Raw genomic sequence first — 18,248 nt, 5'->3', positions numbered from 1 at the left:
TAGTTTATGTTTGAGAATTAAAGCTGAATACATTTAGAAACATGATTCTCAGAGTAGCAGGAACAAAAGTTGGCAAGTGAATGGGGAAAAAGTTTGGTAGGCAAGAAATTTGTATTTAAAAAATAAGACAAAATTACTTTTCTACCTTAAACATACAAATGCACTTTTGTTGGCTAATTTTTTCCTACAGAGTCATGGTCTTATTTCTGAGTATGAAACTTCTTTGAGGGTTGTTTCACATTATGTTTTTTAGTTGAGGAAGATGTCTGTGTGTAACTGAAGTTTGGGTCTTAAAACAATGATCTGGGGCTGGGGGTATGGCTCAGTGCTAGAGTCCTAGCATTCTGGGAGGATCTGGGATAGACACCCAGTCCAGCAAAAAAATAAAGGGGGTGGAGTCAGGGATGAATTGCAAAGCATTGCATGCAGAAGAATCCAGAATCCACAATCTTTTAAAATAAATGTCTGGCCCACATAGAAAATTTAATAGCCCTGTTTTTTGTTTTTAAAGTAACCGACTTTTATCAAGTCTTCTCCCAAAACAATCAACTTAAAGTTTTCATAGAAACCAATTCTGTTCACACTCATTTCAAGGTTTACATAATATTTAATTGCAATTACAATAAGAAGCCCAACTGGAATAAGCAGATTTGGGAACAAACAATTGACACTTGGCAAGCCTTCTGGGTAGGAGCCAAAGGGGACAGAGGGACATCCCAGAGCTGCCCACTGGCCAGAAGCTGTGTGCTGGGGTAGCAGCCAGGAAGTTCTGCATTCAAAGGCAAGTAAATTGGGTAGGTGGAAGGTGGTTAGGGGAGGTGAAACTGTAAACCTGGGGAGGCCTGGACCGGTACCATGAGGAGGATTAGAACAATACAACCAGAATACAAATGAAAATCTCAGGAGCCTGAATGAGCCCACCATCAAGAGGGAGGGCAGAACATTAGATTAAACCACTCCAAGCTGGGAATATGGCTCAGTGGGAGAGCCCTTGCCTAGCAAGAGGGGAGGGCCTGGGTTCCATCCCCAGTACACATAAACAAAAAAATAAATAAATAAACCCTCCACTTTAGCCTTTACCAAGTGTTTATATACTAGGCTTAGTATGAGTTTTTCCTTGTCTTTTTTTAAAGAAAAAAAAAAAAAAAAAAAGTCCTACTTTTTCTACTTTGAATGTAATAGATACCAGTTATATACTCCAAAAGATTTTCTCGTTCCAAAAGAGGAAAGTTTAAGTAACCTTTGGAGCAGGGTATATATGAAGACTGGAATATTTCCAAAGCACTTGGAAGTGACTCAATTGCCCTTCACCCAGCAACAGGGACTGGTTTAACCAACTATGATTTATGTCCTCTAAGTACAAAAGAATTCAATTTTGGTTGGCTATTTCAGGCAGTACCTATGAAGACATACAAGTCTAATATTAGTTACAGTAAGGTAATAACCCAGGTAATAATAAACCAAGCTGAACTTATCACGACAAGAAGTTATTTTCCATTTTGAATTTTAGTGACGTGCTTTGAACTTGACTGTACTACTTCTGTATCCTCTCTATGCTGCAGGTGCTTTCTGCAAGGTGATCACTGCTCAATTTCCTCCGCCCTAGACTTGCCATGAACAGGACGATGTTTTTCACTATTAGAAACAAGGAGAAAGAAAGCCATGTGAGGGGCTGGGGAGATAGCTCAGTTGGTAGAGTGCTTGCCTTGCAAGCCCAAGGCCCTGGGTTCGATCCCCAGCACCCAAAAAAGAAAAAAAAAAGAAAGCCATGTGAACACCCCAGGAAAGAGGAAACGTGACATTTAAGTAACTTATCCAAGTTTTTCACCCATAACTGCAAAATAACCTTTTTGGATAATTTCTGTTGAAGAGGTAAAAAAATAAAAAGCAAAAAGTTCAGCCAGGTACACACACCTGTAAACCCAGCCACCCTGGAGGCAGGAGGATCAAATGTTCAAGGCCAGCCTGGGCAACTTAATGAGACCCTGTCTCAAAATTTTAAATTAAATAAATACATACATACATACATAAAAGGGCTGGAGATGGGTCAAGTTTAGTGGTAGCGTGCCCCTGGTCCAATCACTAGTACAACCAAAGAATCATAAATCCAAAACACTTTACTTTGTTTCTTGTAGTTCTTCCCACTTTCTTCTTTACCATTTTACATAGTTTATTGCAAATTCTGCCTTTGAATCTTATTAAGCACACTTCTTCCAGTTTTGAAATCACACTGCATTTTTAAAATCAGGAAACTAGATACTTAAAACTTAACAGCTTAATGGTACAAATTCTGCTTGAGCTGTCCTAGAAAGCAAACTGGTAACTGGTTTTTCACTTCAACTACATGAATCACAACTTCAATGTGGCAGAGATTTTATTTCAAAATCATACCTGCTGTAAAACTAAGACCAAATGGTTGTGAAGCCTGGCTATCCTGTTATTCTCCCAAAGACAAACCCACCAGTGGAGTGATGGAAATGGGAGAAAACATTCACAGAGCAAAACAAGCAGTTTTATTGTCCAAGTGGATTGGGGCTCTAAAAGGCAAATGTTTCCAGTTATTTAAGGTATTGTAGTGGGAGTCGTGCCCGACACAATTAAGACGAGATTATGTTGCAATTTATGAGCTTCTCAAGGACGTCATTTAATAAGAAATATAACAATTATTTCTCCCAAAGCCTACCATCTACAATCACACCCCCAAACTCTGCTTTGCTAAGGCAATAAACGAAATGGCAACTCGGCAGGCATCTAGGGCTTTTGAGACCAATTGTAGGAAACATGCTGCCTTCCACTGGTTGGAGTTATAAGGCCACCTTACATATAAAGAAGCACTCCGTTTTACATCTTCCGTCCACAAGATCGTATTGATGACTTGGTGAAGTAACCAAGGCAGGTAATTTCGTATCTTACAGAAAAATGAGACAATATGCGAGTCATCTGTTCTACTAAGAACTTAGCAAAGAGCACCTTCAGACTCAAAAGTCCCGTGTTTGGCTGGAATTGTAACCCAGGGATAGAGCTCTTGCCTAGCATGCACCCCTGGATTTGATTCCCAGTATCGCCAAAAAAAGGAGAGTAAGTCCTGTGCTCTTCTGAACGGACAAATCTTCCCTCACTCCCCCCGCCCCGCCAAGAAAACCCTCGACAGGCAAAGAGCTGAAAGCAAGAGAGCCCCTCCACCTGATCCTGCAAGGCTACCAGAAAGAGCAACAGTTGCTGCCCTGCAGCATCCCTCTGAAAAGCATGCGACCACATCCTGCAAGACACCCCAACACGACAAAGTGGCCAAATGCACAAGACGGTCCTCCCAGAAAGGAAAACTTTCCCTGACTGCAGTTTCCTCGGTTTTCATTATCACTGCCCTGGGCGAGGCGGCCACAGTGGAAACGCAGGACCACCAGGAGGACTGAAGTGAGGAAGTGAAAACATTCCTGCAGAAAGGAGGCGCCTCCTCCCTGCTCCCCACCCGCCAGGAGGCTTCAGAACCCGGCCCGGGGCATTGGTTCGGGGACCAAAGGCCCCCGGCGCTCACCTGGCCGGGCGCGCGGCACTGCGCGGCGGAAGGCGGAGGCGCGGCGCATCCTGCTCCTCTTCCTCCTCCTCCCACGCCGCGGCACCTCTCCGCGGAAGCCCCCGCCCCTGCAGCCCCGCAGCGCTGGAACCTCCCGCCCGACTTTTGACGTCACGGAGGAGGAGGGAAGGTTCCACCCGGGCCCGTCCCTTTGTGACGTCACAATGACAACAGAACGCGGCCGGGAGCGGCCGGGAACCGGGAGCGGCGGGGGGCGGAGGCAGGGAGGAGGGCGGGGGCGCGGCGCGCGGCGGGGGAAGGACCGGGGGGCGGGGAGGGGGCGCGCTGACGTATCGCCGGCTTAACCTGTTGCTCTCGAGACTGCGCCGGAGCCGGGGGGAAGGCCGCGGGGCGCGGGCGGGACGGCCGCCGCCGCCGCCATGCTCGGCCGTGCGCACGGCGGGGGGCGCCCGTGCAGCTGTGCGCGCCGCGCCCCCGCCCGGCACGCCCCCGCCCGCGCCCCCCGCCCGGGCCCCGCAGGCCGCGCCGCCCCGCGCCCCACCCACTCGCCCGCCCGCCGGCCCGCGAGCCGGCTCGGGGCGCCCGGCGCCCGCCCGCAGCCCGGAGCCTGCCCCCTACAGGCCGCGCGCGCGCCCGCCGGCCCGGCCCAGCCCGCCGCGACCCCCGCGCGCCCTCCCCGCCGCAGCCGGCGCGGCTCGTCGGGAGCACGGCTCCGCTCCCGCAGCGCCAGCTCGTGCTCTGCCTCCGCGGTCGCCACCGCGGGCCGCGACCGGACGCCCGAGCCGACACGACCCGCTGGCCACGGGCAACACAAAAAGACCACCCCACGCCGATCTCCAACTCAGCGCGGTCCGGGGCGGGGGGGGCGGTTCTTGTCCAAGTTCTACCCCATCTGCTTTGTGGCTGCACCCGAAACGGACGTGCCTCGGTAAGGCGTCCCCGCTCCGAGGCACGGTTGTCTCCATGCAGTTTCTACAGCCCGAGTTTAAACTAGTCCTTTGCATTCTACCCAGCCCTCTGCAATGCGGATGCATTTTAATTCTTAAATTCTTTATGGAAGAGCTTTGTAAGTTGAGCTTGATTATTTAGCCTTGCATTTCTTTCATAGTTGAAGTTTACGTGTCTAGATTAGGATCAAGCCTCCAGAAGAGACATTCAGCTTTTCCATTAAATACATTTTTCACAAAACCACTGCCCCGAAGGTCATCTCCCATTACACACTCCACACTGATCAGAAAGGGAAAATATTAATATCAATTTGTCGAGTGTGGAGTTAAATAAAACTTTGTTATAACGTTGTATTCCTGATGTATGTTCATTTGACCTTTTTTCTTAAAAAATGAGTTCTTTGCTTTAAAGCATGCAGCTAATCACCGATCACTAGAGAGCATATTTGGTTAATCCCTCGGTCCCCCTCTTTGCTCCCTCCCCTCAAACTTAAAAAAAAAAAAGCCACCATACACAAAACAAAAACAATCGCCATGCCAATCAAAACGTAGCTGTACTATGCACAAAACAAATTTAACTATTCCGAACCATTTAAATCTCTGAATAATCACCTAATTTCAGAAACCCAGTTAACAGAGATAAATTATTTGTAGTCGTAAATGCAGTCACACACATACTTAAAAACGTTGCCTCAGTGTCTTTTACCCCTAAAACTGGAAACCATGAATTTTTTTAAACAAAACCAGTCTCATTATTAAAGTCAATCCCAACAAATGCATTCCCTGTAACATGATTCCCAACTGGTTCACGGTGCAAACCAGATAAGCCAAACGACCACATACATTAAATTTCATGTGCCAGTGCAAGGGGAAGATCGCCATAATCGGACCCTCGATTGCAACTTAAAGGGTTTCCAACACACACGCCTCACACGATTCTCCAAATAACATTAATAATAATAACAAAAGCTCATTTGCATGCAAAGTGCAATATGGGGCCAAATCCGCCCGAGAATGCAGTTTACTTACATTACCGCAGCCCCCCCCCACCCCAAGCTCCACCAAAATCCTTTGCCTTTCATCTAAAACTAGATTATGTTTGTGTCATTCGAGGTCAATTTATTCACTTGAGGTATCTCTACACCAATCTGTTTTTTCAACCAAACTAGGCAGACACGACTTTGCCTGAAAAGCCCTCTTTCAGAAAAGAAAGAAACAGCCTTATCGGACGCTGTGTTTAAAACCCTTCAGCTGCAGAATTATCTATAAACTTGACATTCACAGCCATTGCTTAAAACTGCAAGTCAAAGGATGTGTTGTTAGGAGCACTTACGTATTTCTTCTGAATGATATTCCTCTTGGGTCTTTCCTTGCTCATTCTGAGATCCAAATGCTGATTGCAAAAGGGGACAATTGCTTCATGAATTTAAAGCCGTCAGAAATTTGCAAAAAAATATCCTGGTGGTTTTTATTGTTGTTGGTGGTGGTTGATCTTGTAATCCGACTTTTCTTCCTCTTCCCCCAAGCCAGATTCGCCTTGAAATAAATCCGAAATTGGGAAGAAAAAAAAAAAAAAAAAGAGCCAAAGACGAACGAAGCAAACAAAAAAATTTCACTTTAGTAAAACACTCATAATGGAAAATTTCCCCCGAAACACATATACACACACACACAAAAAAAAACCGACGCCCTTCACTCCCCCCCTTTTTCCTCCAAAAACTACATCAGCGAAACGTGAAGGTCCTTAGTGTCTGATCTGTAGTTACATCTTGGAAAAGAAAAGGGAAAGATAAATAAAAAATGTTGGAAGTCACGTTTGTGCTGCAGCAGCAGTGCGAGCAGAAGAGTCAACTCCAGCGGCGGCGGCGGCGGCGCAGCACCACAGCGAGGGCTCGCCGAGTCTCTTTTTTCCAAGCGCCCTAACCAATGAGAGAGAGGCTATCCAGCCCAACTTTAAATGGACTCTGCTTTTATACAAGTTAGGGCTCCTCGGGCAATTCCCCGCCGCACGCCAGCCGAAAACTCCCACAGCTGAGCCACCGGGCGCCCGCCTACCCCGGCGCCCACCGCCCCTGGCCCAGTCCAGAAGACCCCCGCAGCCCCGTCGACCAGGCACCCAGGAGGCCTCGACGAACCCTTCCCAGGCGAGGGTTCCGGCGTCGCTCCCACGCCGAGGCCGGGCGTGGAATTGAGAGAGGCTCCCTAGCTCAATGCACGGCACGCTCGGTCGCTCCACCTCAGCCCCTTTTCCCTGCTTGCCGCTCACCCCACAGCCGCCACACGCGAGCCCCCGCCACTGCCCTCGCGTCTACCTGCAGCCGGGCAGGTGGGTACCAATGCCCCAGGACGCCCGGCCCCGGGGACAGCCGCCTATTCCCGGGGCACCTTAGAATGGTCCCCTTGATCTTCTGGAAGTTGTAGTCCCCCGACTACAAAATGGCTATGGCCACGGGAGCTGGGAACTACGATTCCCAGCCTGCCCCGCGGGGCCTGTCACTCAACTCCCCTCCCTGCTCCCCGCCCCCTCCCCGCGCCGGCCCTGCCAACAAACGTTTGGACGTGTCCCGCGTGCGACACTGCTAGAGGCTGGCTCGGGATTGGCCGGCGGGGCGTGTGGTCCGCGAGCGAGGAACTCCCCACGCCGGCCCGCCCCCGGCCGGCCCGACCCCTCCCCCGGCGGCGGCCGCCCGCCCCGGCCCGCGCCCCGCCCCCACCCGCGGCGCGAACCGCCTGTGGAATCGAGGAATCGCGCGCGCGCCGCCCGCCGCGGCGGGGGAGGGACGCGCGGCTTCCCCGGGGAAGGCCTCGGAGCGTGGCGGCGCGGGGGGCGGTGTCAGGGAGGGGTTGGAGCCCGTCCTAAGGAAAACTGGGCCACGCACCAAGAGGAATCCTCGGTGCGAACTCGTTGATCGGCGGCGCCTGCTGCTTCTGCCGTGCAGCCGGTGTCACCTCAGGACAGCGCCTCGCGTATTTGCACAGAGCGTGCGGCGGGCGGCCGGGGTGGTCCGAGGTCGCCCTTGCGCGCGGCCGCGTGGGTCGGCCGCCGGGGCTCGGCCCGCGAGCGCGCTGGTGGCCCGGAGTGACGCCCTGGCCGTCCTGAAAACACCGGCGGGGATCTGCCTTGCGCGGCGTCCGCGGGCGCGATCAAACGCTGAGGGGAAATGAAGTGGAATATGGAGACCGGGCCACTTCGACAGGCGAACTGGAGGCGCATCGGGAAGCGGGGACACCGGCGGTCGCGCGCACGGCCTGCGCCTCACCTGCCCCAGCCCTGCCCTGCACCTGGTCCCCGAAGCGGGGCAAGCAGCAGGCCCCGGTGCCGCTCTGCGGGCCTTCGCCGTGGGGATAACTTTGTGCCGGCTCGCTTGGCCCCTCTGCATTGTTAATGCCCTGTTTTTAGCCGAGGCTTCAGTATTTTTCAGTGATCTGTTAGGCTAGCCTCTGAATAAAAGGAAAAGCAGGCTAAAAGCTCCCTGGCCCACATGCCTGCATGTTTTATTCTTTGCACTCCTTTGCTTGGTTCAAAAGTATAAACACCTGAGCAAACACAACTGTTAGATTTTATTTATTTAAAGTGTTTGTGTTTTTTTTTTTTTTTTTTTTTTTTTTTTTTTGGGTGCTGGGGATCGAACTCAGGGCCTTGTGCTTACAAGGCAAGCACTCTACAACTGAGCTATCTCCCCAGCCCCTATTTAAAGTGTTTGAAGAGATAATCACACTGTGTAGGAAGGTCTAAGAGACCGCAGATAAGAGCCCTGGATTCAAATGGCGCTTAGGCAGCTTCCTAAAAGGCAACTGGATGGCCTCCCAGCCTGTCAGTTTCCTCATCTGCGAATTACTGCTGACAGACCTCGTGGGGAGGGTTATATAACAACTTTAACCTTAGCTCAGAACCAGGCAGTCACTGGAAGCTCTCAGTAAACGAAATAAAAATGTCTTTAAAAGCCCTTTCATTATCACCGTTAACTACTCAAAAAATCTGAATGCTTTCTGAAATAAATAATTTTGGATTATGTTCATCTCACAATCAGAGAAATAGACTAATGCACCTTTGAATCCTAAATATTGCAGAACTTGGTCAGTTTACTGTGAAAGATCCAACAGAGCAGATCCCATTTTATAGTTTTTGACCACCCAGGTGACTTCATGGTGAGTTTGCCACAAGGTGTTTTCAAAAGCCTGTCTCGTCATCATGACCTGTGTTCTAGGGACTGCTTCTCCACAATGTTCTTTTTAAACGGCATTCTGTACGTTGATGTCTGATCTGTCAGGACCCAGGCAATTTTTGTTCCTTTTACTCTGGGAGTTGAACCCAGGGGTGCTTTACCACTGAGCAACATCCCCAATCATTTTTGTTTTTGTTTTTGTTTTTTTGGTTTTGAGACAGGGGGCTCACCGAGTTGCCCAGGCTGGCCTACGAACTTGAAATCCTGCCTCCCAAATTGCTGGGATTACATGCATGTGCCCACTGCACTGGGTTCCCAGGCTAATCTTAACAAAGGTGAGTTTCTTCTGGGCTTCTGGATTCTGGGCCTGTGAATTCCCCTATTTGGCCACCATGTATGAAAGGCCATTGTATAGCAGAGGCCTGAGGGCAGGGGAATGGAAGGAATTTGCTCCTTTCCAAAAGATTTGGATAATATAGTGTTGTTTTCCCTGAAAAGGTAAATAGATTGCCTTCTTTAAATGGTTCAAAGTCTCTTTTGTGGAAGTAACTGGCTCCTGATGAGCTTCTCTTCCCTGTCATTCTGGCCAGGCCAAATGCTACCTTTCTTTGCTATTTCCTCCTCTTTTTAATTTCCCCTAAGTCTAATTCTGTCTCCTGATTCTTAACCCCACAAAACAGTCATTGGGGGAGGGAATCTCTCCCTAGGTACGTTGATTCCATAGAACTATGTGCTGCCACTGTCCTTATCCCTAAGGGCTCAGACAGCCCAAAGTCCTTTGTAAAGAAGCACACAACTCAATAGAAAAGACAATTTTTTTAATCAATCATGGCACCTACAAAAAGTGCTACTTCGCAACGTGAAAAGGGGACTTAAAGAGAACACAAAGCTGAAATGATCAGGGATTGAAGAGTTTCAAGGATCCACAGAGGTTTCCTCCATTGAAGGATGCAAACATACCATCCATTTGCACTTTATTTCCCCAGCTCTAAATAAAAAATAAGCTCCCTAAAGTCAGAGATGGTTTTGTCTGCTTCTCATATTCTCCCCAAAGCTCCAGAAACTTGATAGAATTTGAAAGGCATCCAGTTAATGCTTACAGCTAAATATTTCACCAAGACTATAATGTTCAATTAAACAGTTGCTAGACTTTGGGTCTGCCATCATCATCTCAAATTCATTAGGAAACATGGCTATTTTTCCTCTTGCATTCTCCAAATCCATTATAGTGTTGTATGTTCCTCAAGACCCATAGCTCCAGTCCTAGCTCCAAATCAGCCTGGCTGCTTGACCTACTCTCCTTTTATTTATTTATTTAGATACTAGGGATTGAAACCAAAGGCACTTAACCACTGAGCTACATCCCTAGCCTTTTTATCTTTTGAGACTTGTTCTAAATTCTTTAGAGTCAAATTGCTGAAGCTATCCTTGAACTTTTGATCCTCCTGCCTCACCTTCCCAAGTGACTGGGATTATAGTTGTGTACCACAATACCTGGTTACCTGGCTCATTTCCTTTTTTTTTTTTTTTTTTTTTCTTGAAGTGGGTACTGGGAATTAAACTCAGGGGCACTCGACCACTGAGCCACATCCCCACCCCCAGCCCTTTTTGTTTGTTTGTTTGTTTGGGTTTTTTTTTTTTTTTTAATGTGTGTGAGTGTGTGTGTGGTGCTGGGGATTGAAACCAGGGCCTTGCACATGCGATTCGAGCATTCTACCAACTGAGCTATATCCCCAGACCCCCAGCCCTATTTTGTATTTTATTTAGAGACAAGGTCTCAATGAGTTGCTTAGCACCTCGCTTTTGCAGAGACTGGCTTTGAACTCGTGACCCTCCTGTCTCAGCCTCCTGAGCTGCTGGGATGGGCATGCGCCACCATGCCCGGTTTCGTTTCCTTTTTAAAGCTCATGTTTGGTGGTATTATTTTTTGCAGTACAGGGATGGCACTCAGGATCTTGCACAGCTCTCTACCACTGAGCTACATCTCCCTGCCTGGCCTCCAAATTTCTGAATTCTTATTTCCTTTGATCCTTTCATCTTTCAGCTACATTTTTTGAGTTTTAAATTCTTGTTCTGAGCCCAGCATGGGGGAACACACCTGTAATTCCAGAGGCTTGGGAGGCTGAGGCAGGGACCATAACAAGTTCCAGGATACCTTGGGCAACGTAGTGAGATCCTGTCTCAAACTAAAAAAATATAAAAGACCCGGGATGTTGCTCAGTGGTAGTGGGCCCTAGGGTTCCACTCCTAGTACCACCAGGGGGTGGGAAATCTTATTCTATATTCTATTTTTTGATTGTATCATTTCTATATCTTGTCCCTCTTAATTAAATAAAAAATATCATGGAGCCATGATTTATTTCATTGAGGCAACCATTGGCAATGAGGCCAATCACAGAACTGGAGTCAGATATTTCACTATCAACTCTGAGTGACCTTAAGCCATGCACTTGACCCATCAGGACCTCAGGTCCATCATCTATAAAATAAGAGGGTTTTATTCAGTTATTTCCAGAGACATTTCTGGATCTAACAGGCTCTAATTTTACTTTGACCTCTGTACAGCGTTTTCTTGGTCTCACAGTGCCCGCGCCTATGTAGACTTCAATGCACAATTGTAAGAATTGCTAGGGAAAGTTTCTTTACTCTTGTGGGTTATGAATTTCCTTATTAGAATCTTATATTTGCCTGGTGCAGAGGCACACACCTGTAATTCCAGCGGCTTGGGAAGCTGAGGCAGAAGGATCCCAAGTTCAAAGCCAGCCTCGGCAATTTAGCAAGACTCAGTCTCAAAATAAAAACACAAAAGAGCTGGGGATGTGGCTCAGTACTTAAGCATCCCTAGGTTCAATCCCTGGATTAAAAAAAAAAAAGAAAAGAAGAAAAAGAACCTTCTATTTACCTGTGATAACTACTGATATCTTTCATTTGTATACTTTTTCATAGTATTTAAAGCACGCTGTCTTAATAATTTCATTTAATCTTTAGACAGCCAAATCAACGTAGGTATGATCATCTTCACTCTTTCCATATGACAAGAAAATATTAACAGGTTATGATTTCCTCAGGATCACACAACTAGCAGGGTGGACCAGCCAGGGGTCAAACCAGGGCTCTTTGCTCACATGCCCTTTTTAGGCGACCTCCCTGGTTTTCCAAAGTGTGATCTAAGACACACTATTCCGTGAAATGTTATTCAATGTGCCTGCAAAGGAAAAGATTCTTTGATAAAATGAATTCGGGAACTGCTAACTTATACAAACCCCTGATTATTTTGTTTTCTTCTGTTTTATTTCTGTTACTGGGAACTGAACCCAGGGGCGCTCCACCCTGAACTGAATCCCCAGCCCTATTGATTTTTCATTTTGGGACAGGGTCTCACTAAATTGCCTTGGTCAGCCTTGAACTTTCGACCAATTCTCCTGCCTCAGCCTCTTGAGCAGCAAGTAGCTGGAATGACAGGCATGCACCCACACAACCAGCTCCGATTATGTGTTCTTGTTGTTTTGTTTTTGCGGTGCTGGGAATCAAACCCAAGGCCTCACAAGTGCCAGGCAAACACTGTACCACTGAGCCACATCACAGCCCCTGAGTATGGTTTTAAGACTTGCGAAGGCGGCTGGGTGCAGTGGTGGACACTTGTAATCCCAGCAGCTCATGAGACTGAGACAGGAGGACCACAAATTCAAGGCCAGTCTCAGCAGTTTAGCGAGGCCTTAAGCAATTTAGTGAGATCCTGTCTCAAAAGAAAAACAGAAAGGGCAGGAGTGTTGCTCAGAGGTAGAGCAGCCGGTACCAAACAAACAACAACAAAAAACTTCCTAAGGGGGACATACAGTTTTCCAAATTTATTTGGTGACAATTTTTTTTTTTTTTTTTTTTTTAAGGAACACACACCTGTAATCCCAGCAATTGGAGGTGGGGGAGGCTGAAGCAGGAAGATTTTAAGAACACCCTGGGCAACTTCATGAGACCCTGTCTCAAAATGAAAAATAAAAATGGCTGGGAAGATAGCTTAGTGGTAGAGGCATCCTTGGGTTCAAAAACAAAAAAAAAAAAGAAGAAGAAAAAGAAGTAAAATACATTTTTAAAAAGAAGGAGCTGATTTCCACAGAACAGTTTCAGAGACATTTCACCTAATGGGTTTATGCTTCATAAATGATTGCTGACTGACAATAATTCTTACCTAGCGACTGAACACCTTATGTGAAGGTTCTAATTTTATATAGGTCTATCTTCATATGTGGGGGAAGGGATCCAGGAGGAGGGATGTGAAAATCATCTTTGACTGACATCAGGTTTATAAATAACTATGAGCCAGTACACTCAGAGGGTGGGAGCTTCTATTGAAAGAAGGTAGAACAGCTATTTCAAGCCAACTGAGATTTGCAAGAGTATTTTAAAACACACCGGGAGGTAAACCCAGAAGTAAACAGCCATCCTAAGAGTGAGTGATGTCAAAGAGACCTTCATTCTTTTTCTTAGTCAGTGCTTCCTGTCCCTGAATTTACAGTCGTATTTGTCAACCCTCAACGGAATGCCACAGCACAAACCAGAGACGAACAAATGATGTTTAAGAATCTTCTGACTGGTTGGAACTCAGTGACACAAGTCTCTGAAAGTCTCCAGATTATTTAAAATTTTTGGACTATCATTACTATTCTGCTTAGATTGTATCTTGTGTTATTGAAACAGAACTGGCCCTGATTCAGAAACTCTGGTAAGTCAGCCAAGACGGGAAACCTGCAGTTCCTAAAAATAGAAGTTACTGCTCATCATAGTACTGTACTCTGTGTTGAGGGGGGAGGGCGATTTATTAGTGATCAACAAATTCACAGGGATCATTATGTGGAAGCTGAGGCAGAGATTACATGGCTCCCCTAGGAAGATGGGGAAAACGGGAGAGGACTGTACTAGTGGAGACACCTTCCACAGCAGGGGAAAGAAGCTCAAATGAAGATGGCTAATGGCAAAGGGGCAGCGGGGTTTGCTTCACCTACATGGAAATCCAGAGTGGCAGTTGGATGGTGCAGATGATGTCCACCTTCTTTCCTTCTCTTTCTCCCTCCATTCATCTTTGCATTTCTTTCTCCTATCAGGAGAAAAACAGCCAGGGAAGATCACTACAAAGAAAACTCTTCTTTCCCACCCAGGAAACGGGGTGGAGCAGATTTGTTATCAGAGGACTGGGAGAAAAATACTCTGGGCAACAATAACAACAAAAAAAGCAGTAGCAATCAGGATTCACCACAGAAGCCCTTAGTTCTTCCCTCTAGCAGAAACTTCACTAACCAGGAGCCTGGGGGTTTCACTGATTCCGGACTAGTCAAGCTCCATCAGGTCTCCTGTCCCTTGGCATCCACAAGTCTTGGAGCTGAGGGAAAGATAGACATGGAGGTTAAGGGTTAGAGCCCTCTTGTACAACCTGTTGTGAGTTTCAAGACCATGGTGACTCGGCCACCCTCAGCTGAGCAGACCTAGATTCCCTCTTTGCTCAAGTGTCTTCCCTACTTCTTCTGACAAGTGCCCCACAGGCTGAGGTTTCAGACACAGACTGCTGCACTATCAGACTCCACTGCCCAGAGCTCCTGTGAATCCATGGTCTGCTGAACCAGAAGCCCATCTCCTGACACACTGGCATCTGCCCTGTTGATATTCTGTTTTGTAAAACTTTAAGGTTCCCACCCCTGCAATTCACCTACACCGTTAGGGAAATTCAGATCATCTCCATTTCTGATCCTCAACTCAGAGTAAAACAGAGAATATTCATACACCCGCAGTTGCCCAATGACTAAAACTTACTAGATTATTTAGTAATTTTTTTTTTTTTTTTTTTTTTTTTTTTTTAGTAGCCAGGCACAATGGTGCTTACCTATAATTCCAGATGCTTCAGAGGCTAAGGCAGGAGGATCAAAAGTTTGAGGCCAACCTGGCCAATGTAGGTGAGAATCTGATTTAAAGTAAAAAATATAAAGGGGTAAGGATGTAGCTCAGTCATAGAGCACCCCTGGGTTCAATCCCCAATACCAAAAAAAAAAAAAAAAAAAAAAATTCAATGTAGTTATTGAATATAGTACAGTTTACTAGCAAGAGTATAGGAAATCTGAACATTTCGAATTTCGTCTCAGCTTTTTATGACCTTGGGCAAGTCACTTTTCTAGACCTCAGTTTCTTCACTTACAAAACAGGGCGTCAACCTAGATGAGTCTAAAGACTCTTCCAAATCTAAAAGCCTATGACTATATGTGCAAAGCAAAACCGATTTTGGTCATTGGTGATCATACCATCATGGTTAACATTATAAATCTTGTGTACTATTGTGAATTCTTGTGTGTGTATATGTGTCGGTGGTGGGAGGGGATTCTGGGGATTGAACCCGGGGGTGCTCTATCACTGATCTACATCCCCAGTCCTTTTTGTCTTTATTTTGAGCCAGTGTCTCTCTAAATTGCCCAGGTGAGCTGGGCACAGTAGCACACGCCTATAGCAATCCTAACAACATGGGAGACTGAGGCAGGAGGATCACAAGTTCCAGGCCAGCCTCAGTGAGGCACTAAGCAACTTAGAGAGACCCTGTCTCAAAATCAAAAATAAAAAAGACTGGGTTTATGGCTCAGTGTAGAGCACCCCTGGATTCAATCCCTGGGGGAGGATGGAGAAAGGGAAGAAGGGATGGGAAGGGAAGAGCAGTAAGGGCAGGCAAGGGAATAGAAGGGGAGGGCAACCAATGACAGGCTGAGGTAGAAGGATCCCAAGTTGAAGATGACTTTTTTTTGGGGGGGTGGGATACCAGGGATTGAAGTCATGGGCACTAGACCACTGAAGCCACATTCCCAACCCTTTTCTTTCTCTTTCTTTCTTTCTTTTTTTTTAATATTATTTAGAGACAGGGTCTCACTGAGTTTCCTAGCAACTCGCTGTTGCTGAGACTGAAGTTGACAATAACTTTTTGGATTGTCCTGCAGTGCTAGCGATCACACCCAGGACTCCCTGCAAGCTACGCAAACACAGGCACTGAGCTACATTCCCAGTCCTTGACAATAATTTGAAAAGCCAAACATGAGTGGCCTTTACAGCCCCCAAAGCAACTGGTTGATTTTATTTATTCACAGTCCTAATTATTACCTAGGTGAAAAGAGGCACTTATCATAATATCTCCTCTCTGGCATGTATGGCCAAGGTTGACCACAGATCAGTTGCTGTCCTAATAGGTAGTTAATTGGCCTACACAGTAAGAATTTCTCCATTAGAAAATCAGAATGATGTTCTATGAGCCAGGCACAGTGGCACATGCCTGTAATCCCAGACTCTGGGGACTGAGGCAGGAGGACAGAAAGTCTGAGGCCAGACTGGGCAACTTAAGGAAACCTGTCTCAAATTTAAAAAACAGAAAGGGCTGGAAATGTAGGTCAGCTGAGAAACTCCATGTTCAATCCAAACCCCTAGGTTCAATCTCTAGTGCTGCAAAAAATAATCATTCTCCAAAAGAAAAAAAAAATATTTATTTGCAACAAAGCTGCTGGGATTACAGGCATGTGCCCCTGTGCCCAGTTCTCCCAGGCATGTCCAAGAGGGATTTCTTAAAAGCTTCCTTTGGTCATCTGGAGAGATCCCTGGCTTTTCATGTCCCCAGAATTATAATTATTCTCTTTGGACCAAAGAGGAAGGTAGCCAGCTCAAAGCTGCTTGTTGAGATCCCACACCACTCAGTTCTGTATGAACTATATCTGAATCGTAGAAGTGTGGCTAGCGCCTTGGTCAGCAGGTACTCTGAGCACCCTTGGAATAGGGATGAGTTTCTTCCAGCAGGACCCATTTGGCAGAGTGGAATGCTTTGTTATTGAAGGAATTTAAAGATAACAGAAAGGCAATGTAAATGACTGCCAGAATTATGTCTTTTAGGGAACTCCTGCTTGATAGACCATGACTATTCTTTCCACCTATTCTTTTCTGGAAGGTACAATACATTAAATGCATTTTTTTTTTTTTTTTAGTACGACCGCTTTCTTATCAATCAAATGGAGAAATTATCACATGCGGTAGTATGGATTTTGATAAGGGAAAATATTGGAAATATAAAAAGCAACTGAAAGGAAAAGAAGTATAGAAACAGGAGGGAGGTATTAGCACAGATACCCTTTAGTATGGAGCACAGATAAATAATCCTGCAGTTCTTTTTTTTTTTTTTTTTTTTTTTTTTTTGTGGTGCTGGGGATTGAACCCAGGACCTTGTGCTTGCAAGGAAAGCACTCTACCAACTGAGCTATCTCCCCAGTCCCAATCCTGAAGTTCTGATTGTACAGCAGATCCTGTACCCAGAATTTGCTTTTCCTATGTTCCTACAGCAATACTAAAAGACAGTTAGGAAAATGACCTAAATATAAATTTTCACAATGGCGTCCTCATGTTCAAATTTATTTTATTTTTTAGAATTTTGTGGCAGTGACAGGGATGGGAGCCAGGGCTTTCTGCATGCTAGGCCGGGCCTCTACCACTAAGATACACTGCGGTCCTTTTTTTTTTTTTTTTTTTTTTTCTCTATTTTGAGACAGGTTCTCACTAAGTTACCCAGGCTGGTCTAGAACTTGTGAACATCCTGCCTCAACCTCCTGAGTAGGTGGAGTCTACCTTTGGGTTCTACAGGGACTTTTCCTGGTTACTAGCACAGAAAGGCCCACGTCTCAGAATCTTCTGGGAGAAGAAGGGAAAACTTGAGATTTCAAGTTCAGTAAGGGAAGAATTTTTTTTTCTTTTTGGTACTGGGATTGAACCCAGGGGAACTTTAACACTGAGCCACATTCCCATCTTCTAACATTTTTATTTTTTTATACTTTAAAATTTTTATTTGAATGTATTTTTAAATTATAAAAGTGATACAATACTGGGGAATGAACTCAACCAAATTACTTTGTTCTATTGTGTGCTATTTTTTATTTTGAGACAGGGTTTCACTAAGTCACTTAGGGTCTCGCTAATTTGTTAAAACTGGCCTCCAATTTGTGATCCTCCTGCCTCAGCCTCTGGAGTGGCTGAGATTATAGGCATGTACCACCACACGGGGCAGAGGGCAGAACTTTTATTACAATCTTTAATGTGCGTGGAATGAAGGGAAGAACTGGTCCTCAATAAGTATTTCCAATATGACTGAGTCCAGGAAGGTCCTGTGCACACACACAACTGGTGTCTACCCATCCCCTGAACACAAGCTAGCCAGATGTAATTCCCATCTCATGCACTTGGACTCCAGTCCACAAAGGAGTCTTTCTCCAACTGAGTTATCTTTCCAGGACTTCCAAGAAATTCTTCCATTTCCTGGTCAATCTTCGCCAAAAATTCATATCTCAATATAGACCTGGAGACAAATCTGTAAAAGCTGCAATTATAGTCCAGGCGTGGTGGCACATGCCCGCAATCCCAGCTACTCCCAGCTGCTCTGGAGACTGAGGCAGGAGGATCAAAAGTTCGAGGTCAACCTGGGTAACTTCGTGAGGCCCTGTCTCCAAATAAAACGGGATGGGGGTGTAGCTCAGTGGTAGCGTGCTCCAAGGTCCAATTCTTGGTACCAAAAAACAAAACAAAACAAAAAAAACCTGAAGTTTT

The 18,248-nt window shown here is 46.2% G+C and overlaps 1 protein-coding gene across 1 annotated transcript in view; it reads right to left on the bottom strand.

The window, feature by feature from the left end:
* The window catches only part of Jarid2 (jumonji and AT-rich interaction domain containing 2), a 222,721-nt gene extending 216,286 nt beyond the window's left edge, over window positions 1–6,435 (bottom strand). Inside the window, exon 1 of the mRNA XM_047559308.1 lies at window positions 5,816–6,435. Within this exon, the coding sequence (XP_047415264.1) occupies window positions 5,816–5,860 (45 nt within the window). The 5' untranslated portion in view covers window positions 5,861–6,435. The remainder of the gene's footprint in view (window positions 1–5,815) is intronic.
* Between the last annotated feature and the right edge of the window lie 11,813 nt (window positions 6,436–18,248).

The sequence above is a fragment of the Sciurus carolinensis genome, chromosome 7, assembly GCF_902686445.1.
Source record: "Sciurus carolinensis chromosome 7, mSciCar1.2, whole genome shotgun sequence".
Classification (NCBI taxonomy): domain Eukaryota; kingdom Metazoa; phylum Chordata; class Mammalia; order Rodentia; family Sciuridae; genus Sciurus; species Sciurus carolinensis.
The sequence above is the reverse complement of the archived record's forward strand: the minus strand, read 5'-3'. Positions and strand labels throughout refer to the sequence as shown.